At 42.4% G+C, this 9,759-nt stretch overlaps 1 protein-coding gene across 2 annotated transcripts; it reads right to left on the reverse strand.

Annotated features, from left to right (window-relative positions):
• Positions 1–1,214: 1,214 nt before the first annotated feature.
• On the reverse strand, positions 1,215–9,759 carry wfs1b (Wolfram syndrome 1b (wolframin)). Of its 2 annotated transcripts, none has more exons than XM_008278313.1 (10): positions 9,597–9,759; positions 8,074–8,469; positions 6,503–6,579; positions 6,169–6,313; positions 5,839–6,012; positions 5,666–5,746; positions 5,330–5,484; positions 4,468–4,704; positions 4,164–4,282; positions 1,215–3,725 (listed from the first exon to the last, which is right to left on the reverse strand). In XM_008278313.1, the coding sequence occupies exons 2-10, from the start codon at positions 8,465–8,467 to the stop codon at positions 2,213–2,215; spliced, it is 2,895 nt and encodes a 964-aa protein (XP_008276535.1). In that variant the 5' UTR covers positions 8,468–8,469; positions 9,597–9,759; the 3' UTR covers positions 1,215–2,212. The 2 variants fall into 2 exon arrangements, with proteins under 2 accessions (XP_008276535.1, XP_008276534.1); XM_008278312.1 differs by having other exon boundaries at positions 9,566–9,759.

The following is a 9,759-nucleotide window of genomic DNA, read 5'->3' on the forward strand; positions in this document are numbered from 1 at the left end:
TTATTTTTAGAAAACAGCTTATTCTTTTATTTGTCCTTTTTTTGGGAACATCTGTCCGTCGTAATCCACGTCCTTACCAAACTAATGTTGATTCACATATTTTTGTGTTATAATGTATGTTGATGACAAAATTGTCAAACGGACAGTTATAAATAATGTTAATATGTTTTTTTCTGAATAAAGATTTCAACGAAATTGCATCCAATGAGCGTACAGCTGTGATTTTTATTGCAGTGTAATTATGTAGCCGGTGTTGCTGTGATGATGTTAATGTGCATCCTTTATGGCTTCAGTTTATGCCAGTCTATAAGTCATGCAGTCTGAGGCACCACCTAGTGTCACGACACACTTATTACATCTGGAGATAAACTGATCAGTCATCAGTGTTATCAAACTGTTGCAGCCATGCCCCCATTTGGAAGCTGCAAAAATGACTAGTTTTAGTTGTTATAACCAACTTGCAATAATTAAAATACACCATCATCTCCTGCTGTGACGGTGAAACATGCCAATTCATAGTTTAGGTTTGATGGATGTGTATTTTTAGTATTACAAGAGCTTCTTCCCTCATGTTTCAGGACTATTAACTCTGATCTAAATCCAAATCACAGCACCTCATCTCAAAGCCAAAGCACGATGGCACAATAACAATTTGTGTAAAACATATAAATGTACACACACACACACACACACAACTGCAATACATGTACACTGCACTTTAGTTTCAATCTTTTTACTCATTACTGTCTTTTTCAGTTTTAAAGGTTTGTTTTTAATCATTTCTTGTGGAACAGTTACTTTGCATTTTACTGCATGAGACAAAACTTAAATCTCATATCTCTTGAAGTTAGAAGTCTGTTCGTCTTGTACTTCCTGTCTTTTTTTTCTCTTTATCTTTCCATATGAATCTAATTTTCATGCTCTTTTCACAGCAGACCCTTTGACTTGTCGTAGTGTGAAAGTGAGCCAACAACATGCTCGCTACCACCAACCTGAAACTAAAACTGCTAAATGGATTTCTATAAATGTTAATTTTATGATTTACACCTGGACTTTTACTACGGCCATATGTCAAAATGTCTTCACCACAACACGAGTACAATAAGTATCTCTTGCTTACAAAGCCAGGACTAAAAGCCTGCTTCAAACTTTGACTTTAAAACTACTATAACGCTACTAATGTTTAATAAAAAAAAAAAAAAACAGCAAGAAGCAAATGTTTCAGCATATTTATAGGTCACAATATAGAAAACAGAAGTGACATACTAACTGAAAACACATCACTCAGGAACTCCAAATATTCAATATATTACATCCCTGCACAGCAGAGATGAAAAACAAGGGAGGAGAAAAAGAGAATGGTTAAAGAAAGAAATGAGAACAGAGAAAGCTGAAATTAACTTGGTGAACTGCTCTGTAATAAATAAAAGCTCGGCTGTAGCTGAGTGTTAAAAGGCATGATTTAGTCTATTCCCTCCCAAATTACCGTTTAACTCAGACTACTGTGTTTTACAAGGCACTTGAAAGAAATGAAGTAACACCAAACACTTTCGGAAATTACTTACTGGACATAGTGTATAATGTTAAACTATGAGTTGTGACAAGAATTACCACCTTTGTGTGTAAAAAAAAAATAAAAACAGCAACTTTTTCTTCAATAATAGCAGTCTGTCTATACAACAATGACAGTACAGTTCAACAGGGACACTGCATCATGTAAATACTGATGATTTTGGCCACCAAACATGTCAAGACACTGGCCAACATACAGAAACGTGTGTGTGCAGCAGACATAGTGTTTGTATAGCAATTCAAAACGACTTCATTAACAGGCTCACAATGGTGAGCATGCAGCTTACAGTAGATGAAATGTTTACCAACTGGGCACAGCTGAGGAGGTTTACATCACGTTTTTCCTAATGTAGTGTTAAAATAAATTACCTACAAACATCATTAGTTTGTGCTTCTCCCATTTGAACATTAGGTTTATCACATATACTCACATATTTTGGCTCAAAGCTATAAAAATGCAAACGCACACTTGCTGAATGTCTGAGGATCTGCCCACTCGTCTGACAGTAAGTAACTTACCAGTATTGCAATTCTCTTAAAAGCAGTTGTGCACAATCATCACTGTTCTTAGGCTGAAGATAGTATTATCATAATCACACATCTTGTCTCTCCCAGAGGTGTTTGCCAGATTCTTTTCCCCCTATCCTTCCTCCTGCGTCACAGCCTCTGTCTCTGAGTGCTGCTCTAGCTGAGCGGTCAGGAAGGGGTTGAAGAAGAAGTCAAAACCGAACTGAAGGGCGTTCTGGGCTGTGCGCCTCCAGTCGTGTTCGATCTTGTACTGCCTGCGGCTGGGAACGCGGGCGTCCACGCACGACATGCAGTGGATGGCTTTCAGTTCAAAAACGGGCCATTTGGAGCCTAAACGCCCCTCCAGTATGGTGCTGAACTCCACCAGGCTGCCTGTGCTTAAGTGTAAAAGCACAGACTTGAACTCATTACTAGCCCTCAGCACTATGTCCTTTGTCGCATCTTCGTCCTCTATGATTGTCCCATTCTTGGTCTTCCTCTCCAGCGGCATGCCCAGTGTGACTTCAAATTTGTACCGGTCGAACCGTTTGACGTGGCATTCATGCTTGGCCAGTTTTTTCAGTTTACAGAGAGGAGCCTCTGGAAGGGCAGGCAGAGGTTGGGGCTGGGTCTCATCACACAGAGGATACGGCTCACCATACAGGCACCGCATCCAGTCCCCTACAACTACAGGCAGCAGGTTGATAACCGACTGTGGCCCATTCTCGATGTCCGTCACACGGACGTACTTGAAGCGTCCTGTCCAGGTGACACGATGGCCTTCGAGGTGAGAGCAGAGAATCTGGGTTTGGGCCATGTTGTACTCTTTCCAGGCCAGAGGGCCGCACAGGTTACTGTACTCAGGCCACGTCAGGGTGGAGTTATACACTTTCATGCCTTCAGACCTGTAGACATACATCCAGCAGAAGAGCACCACGGCACTGAGCCACACCAGGATGAGCTTGACGATGCTGCTCCCCGACAAAGACCGAAAAACCGCGATGGGGTTGAGGCTGAAGCGAGTCCAAAGCCTCAGCACTACTGGCACAAAGCAAATAGTCAGTGTGACCACCATCTTAGTCAGCTCCAGGGTGAAAAACCATTGCGCTAACTGGATGACGAGCATTGCAGCCAGGCCCAATGAGAGAATAGGAAGGGCAAACAGGAAGAGGAAGTAGCCCACACAGGTGCGGATGAGTCCAATTGCAGAGGCATTATTGAGGAACACCAAGCACAGCTCACACCAGGTGAAGCAAACCAAGTAGGGCACCAGGCACAGGTAGGTGCCTTTAAAACCTCTTAGCTGGGCCATACGGAAGAGGAGATAGAAGAGGTGTCCGTATAGCAGCCATGGCATCCCCAGGTTTAATGCCACGATATCTCCGAGAGGCAAAGTGATGAACGTCATCCCAAAGACCCTGAGCAACCAGAGGGAGTCTGGCAGGAGGTGAGTGAGGGAGCACGCTCCCGAGAGGACTTCTGTGAGGAGGGCTTTACGGGCAAAGAGCTGAGCAGAGGCATGAAGGCTGAGGAAGGCAGTGATGGTGAAGAAGAGAGCGACGGCTGCCAGCTCAGAGCAGGGGATCCAGGATTTATCAGCAACGGGGAAGGAGAAGACTACAAAAATCACTGAGACCAGGAAATACCTGAGGGAAAAACACAGGATGCACTTACTCTGTTGTCTGCAGAAACCTTTTTAGTCACTTTTCTGTAATACGTGTATTTGTCAACGTGATTTAATTTCTCTGTTTTGGTTGTTGTTTTGTTTTTTTAGAAGAATACTTAACTGCTACACCACCTAAACCATATCCTGTCAATTTTCATGTTAAGTAAATTAAAATAAAAAAGCTATTCTTTGCATCTCAGTTATAGTAAAATTAGACCTTTTTTTGAAACCAACCTAAACCAACAAAAACCCCAAGTCTGTAGCTACGTGACAATAATCAACTGAAAAGCTGTAGTCAATCTAGTCAAACCGGAACAAAATCCAACTTTAAATGTGCAAAGACAACAGAGTAAACTGTAAAAATGAAAACAAAGGAAAAGAGTGCACACGTAATGAAGGTAAACAGGGAGGGGCTTACAGATAAGGCTCCAGATGGGTCCATCCAAAGTTGGTCTCAGCCTGCTCCAGATCAAGACCAGGTTCAAAGTGAGCCAGCAGGTCTGTCAGAGCCCGGAAGTTTTCCCATGCTTTAGAATTCTGTAGAAAAAGATGGGTTTTTTTTACATCTCTTCTTACTTCTTCAGATATGCAAATCTATTCTCCAAATCTAAAACAAGTTAAAAAGCTTCCATTTACACTTCTACATTGTCTATATTGCATTATTACAGATTGCATATTAATCAAGAACACAAAGTAAGAAAACAATTCAACATATCACTGACCTGAAATACACGCAGAGTGCAGATCACCATGGAGAAGAATGAGAGGTAGAAAACCAGCAGAGGGATGAGGAAGATGAAGAACTCGATAGTGAGGTTGGAGATGATAAAGAAGAAGATAAGCGCGTTGACGTGGTGGGTGGGGATCAGGGCGCTGAGCCACTGCATGCCGGCTCGTGACGCCCAGTCGATGAGATGCTCTTTTATCTCCAGCAGGGCGTACAGAGGAAACTTCAGCAGCTGAGGGAGCCGCGAGAAAGGAGGAGGACAGAATCAGCACATTGACAAACCCAAACCTGATTACACAAAAGACAGACTTCCTCTGCATCGTCTCCACAAGACAAACAATGGGACGACGGCCCATATTTATCAAACATGACAGACTCAAACCTCCTCCTAACAAGGACTTTAGAGTTATTTAGGGAAAGGATGGGATCAGTCAGTTGGAAAATTATCAACTATTAACAACTTTGCAGATGATCAAATAACAAATACCCAATATTCACTGGTTACAGCATTGTAAGAATTTGTGTATTATTTATTAAAAAGAAAGTTTTCAGCCATTTTATAAAAAAAAAAACTTGAACTGATAAAATAAATGTCAGACTAAGTGATGATAAAGACAACAAATCCAGCTGTTTGGATTGATGAACTGTTGGTCCACTCTCATAGTTCAGGTGCATCAGTGTCCCGTGTGCATTCAGATCCCAACGAACTAAATGCTTTCACTTGAGCAAATGAAAACAAAAAATGTGAAGCTACGCTCTCTATTGACACCTGACAGATTGTGACCTACAAGTACACACAGCAAACAAGAGAAAGGAAGGCAAATGATGGTACAGGTGTGAAAGAACATTTTTGTCACCTTTTGGTGCAGGGGCAGCTCATCTGGATTCTTCACTACTACATCATCGTCGTCATCATCGCCTCCTGCAGCAGCCATGACTGGTGACGGTGCGATACCCTGAGCATACTTCTTAGTCATCTCAACAAAGTCATCAAGACCCACATGGGAACTGGCTGCAGAGAAGAACAGAAGAAACTTTGCTTTGATCTTACTGTTGCCACGATTTCAATATTTTTACAGAATAAAAATAATGTATTTATTCTCCTTAAACATTTTGGGCACGACCTCAGGGGAAGAAATCAGAATTTATACATGACCAATCCAATTAGTAGCCGTGTTTCAGACCACACATACCCTCACTGGTGACCATCGTCTCCAGGACTCGCCTCTGTTTCTTAGCAGAGCTGTTCAGTGGACCAGGAGAGACTGGCGTGTCTGTAAATCAAGTACAGAAAAAGAAATTATTTGTCTGTTTAAAATCATAAGACTATATGAAGGGTTTCAACACAGTATTTTCCTTCTTGTACCCGGCTCTGTGTGGACATGTTCAACATTTTCCAGCATCTCTGAAACTGCCACAGCCTTCTTCCTCTCCGGGTTCAGCTTCCAGTACATGAGCAGAGCTGCCTTCCGGACTCCTCGCTCAAAACGTGTCTCTGTGGACAACTTCTTCACTTCTTGAAAGTTCTCCAAAGTGATGCCTGAGGAACAAAAGAAGGCATAAGAATGACAAGTTGACCCTAATTATTTCCAATTTATTTAACAATATTCTAATCCTGATGTAATTTCTAACATCATACAAACACCACTTCACTAGTACGTGTAGACTGAGGGTAGCAGTGGGACATTGTGGATACCTTTTCTGGTGGATAAGCACTGCTGCAGCAGTCTGACTGCATCCTTGCGGCCCTGTTTTGCAGCCTGGATCAGCCAAGTGACCGCTGTGCAGTTGTTCAGTTCCTCATTGCTTTCTTCTGCCAGTGCCAGGAAGTAACGACCCATCTGGACAAACACACACACACGCACGCACAAGTGCACACACTTAGACTTGCAACACAAGCAGTACTGTGACGCAATGACCTGTCCTTCCTCACAGTATGTCACTCTGAGATAACAATTAGCATTATTTGGCTGATCCACCATATGGCCACTAAAGTCAACAGTATTTGCAACATGTTAATTACCACTGACCTTAGTCTGCGCCTTCGCATCACCTGACTTTGCTTTCTCCTCCAAATCCTCCAAACTGACCTCCTCCTCTGGCTCCTCTGAAAAAAAGAAAATAGTTTACAAACACTGTACAGAACTTTTTATGGGACTCTACAACTGAAAGCACATTTTGTTAGTGACACTTTGTTGAAGAGAGTCTCACAAAACCTAAGTGTGCTGTGTTTCTGATGTACTTGTCATCAGATGAGTGAGACATTACAATCTACAGTGACAACAGAGCATTTAATTTAACCTGATTTACAAGGTCTGAAAATGTCGAACAAGCCATTTTCAAATAAAATCAACAGCTAGCCAGACAAATATGATTTGTGCTCATCTGAAGGGAACACTCAAGCTCTGTGTCGACAAAAGCAGCGATTCCAACTATACAATGGATTTCTTCATATTATTCCTTTTAAATCGTGCTTAGTTTTTAAAAATACCCTGCAGACATGGTCCAGAAAAGCAAAAATAGGCATGTAAAAACCAGTTCAGTGTGTCAATCACATGGCACATGAGAGATTCTAGAGCACGAGAATGAGTCAGATCCTTCCAGAAATAGCGTTGGACTTGATAAGAGTCGACCTCTGAACCCTCTTAGTTTCATTATCATCTTCTTTCGACTGATGACTCCCGCTGCTCTAAAATCCCAGATCTCCAGAAGCCTGAAAATGTGTCTACTTCCCATAAAGCAAGGTGTCACATTTCTTGCAATAAATGACAGGAAAAAAACATGGACTTGGCAACAAATGTGGAAACCATTTTCCAAGATTCACGACGCCCACACGCTGTAAGTGTTACTGGCGGTGGTCTGTCGGTGCCTGGCTGTCTTAGGAGGCTAAAGAAAAGGCGAAGGGATCCGATAACTTATATTAGATGCCTGTCAATGCTCCTGGTCCACTGCTCATACTTTAACCATCTGCCAGAGCCCTAAAATAACAGTTTGTTCAGCACAGTCAACAACAGCTGCAAGATTTCCTGATGCAGCACACACACTTAAACAGTGATGCAATCTGTCTCCTATTTTTACTTTCATTAGCTACAATACAAAAATTGATTAGAATATCAATGTCAGACTGCTAGAATTGAAGTATTGTATGTGTTTACTTTTCCAGAGGACCTGTTTAGCTCAAATGGAAAACTGTTGTCCTAGTTTCATGACTGAAGTGTTAGATTTCACACTTTCCAGTGATGCTCCATATTTACACATCTTGGTATCATTGCAAAGGCATTTTAAAAGCTAAAATGTTTTATTCCCACTGCAGCTAAGGTTTCATCTACCATATCAGCTTTACATGCTGGATTTGGTTTGCTAGCCTGTGACAAAATAGGGGTGAGACAGGATTTTCTCCACAGGTCAGCAAAATGGGAGAGGCTGCTTTACATGTTGTGGTAAATGTCCACAGTTGTCATGGAGACACTGCAGTACACACAGTAAACTGGGAGTGTTGGCAGCACTGATTGTTGAAGAAGTGCAAAGCGAAACAGAAGAAGAAAGATTTTCTTCTGCGATTACAAATGCTCAAGGTAAAAAGTCTGAGTTTCATTCTCACCTGGTTCAGGTGTGCGAGGAGGCTGTGGAGCTGTGGCAGCAGCTCCACCAGCTGAGGATCCAGTCAGGGGATTCCCTGTAGACGCTGCGTTCAGCTGAGATCTGCCTACATGAGAAAGGCTCCTAATGGGCTGGCGGACAGGTGAGGCTGTTGGTGTGGATAGCGAGGAAGAGCGGGTCAAAAGACCTGGAGATGTCTGAGGTAAGGCAGTGGAGGGAGAAGATGAGGGTGTGGTTGGAGGTGTCAGCATTGTGAGTTTAGGCTTAGGCCGGTCTGAGGTCGATGTAGTTGCGGCAGCGGATGAGCTGAGGGAGGAAGGACCTGGCCTCAAGGTAGTGGGAGACGAAGGGTTAAGTTTTGGGGTGGATGAGTTTCCGGCAGGTGAAGGCTCCATGGCTGAAATTACATTTTAAAGAAAAAGTCAAATAAGCAAAGGAAAATGATAAGAATCCCACAGATTTTTGAGAGATGAACACAATAATGCTAAATGTTTATGAGTAGCAGAGCACCAATGCATAGTAGGAAGCATTTGTTCAAGGAGAAAAAGCTCGCAAAGAGGAATGTAAGTAGACAACACCTGTTGCAGAGTAACAGGTGGCTTGAAAGAGCACTTTCTCTTTTCATTTGAACACACTTCCAGTCAATCAGCTGTTGCTATCTAACAAAACCGTAGTGCATAATCAGAACAGAAGTCACTGAGTTTACTCAGTAAGCATAGATTGATAGAGCATAATTAAACAGTATAGTATTAGGATACACAGATCAGTGCCACAGGTTTATGTAATTTTATACAAATGCCATGCAGATTGAGGAGCTTCAACTATGTTTCTATCCTGTGCAGCTACCAGCCTCATTCAGTAGAAAGGAGAAAGACGTAGCTGTGAAAAAAAAGGTGAAATCTCCATTACAAATAGTGAAACTAACCACGTGGCAACAGGACCTATGCAGATTTTCATCCTCAACAATTCCAAAACAGCATGGGTGAGTCTATCTTCGACATCTACTGCACAAGAGAGTTCAGTTCCCTGTTATGATTTAGGCTACATATCACTTCATCAGTCCATGTTGTGCTTGCGATTGCATTTGGCTCAGCTTTGTTAAAGCTTTTGTTTTCTGTGACAGAAAACCTGCCGTGTGGTCAACAGTCTATTTTAGTCAAGTAAGCCATGTGCCGCTATATTGAGAAGGTGACATCCATGAATCGCACCGACTGGAAACCAAGTGTCCTGTTGCAATTTAGGGAACCCCCTCTTAGCCCGCAGATGCAACTCCAATGACACCGACTTAACCTGCAGACTGGACTTGTAAATAACCTTCTGCTAATAATAGGCCAGCACCCGAAATAAACCCTTCCCACAACTACATTATTATGTTTTTACGGCGCTGCAATCTTTACGTAGCTGACATTTAGCAGACAGTGACAGTAGGATGTGGCAGGTAGTGTTAGCAACAATAACCGGTGCTTTCGTAGCTAATGCTAACAAGGACTCACTTTAAAAATGTCGCTTCTGTTGTCCGCTCACCTTTTCCCGCAAACACACCAGTTTGTCTGAAATCCTGGTGAAAAGGCTTTTGCGAATATCTCAGGTTCTTCGCTATTCAGTGTGCCAAGTCATTTTTCCCATTGCCTTCTGTTAACTCTGCCTGTCCTCTGTGGTCAAACTCCAAACACACAGCGTACAGGAG

This window comes from Stegastes partitus, unplaced genomic scaffold (assembly GCF_000690725.1).
Source record: "Stegastes partitus isolate 25-593 unplaced genomic scaffold, Stegastes_partitus-1.0.2 Scaffold120, whole genome shotgun sequence".
Taxonomy (NCBI): domain Eukaryota; kingdom Metazoa; phylum Chordata; class Actinopteri; family Pomacentridae; genus Stegastes; species Stegastes partitus.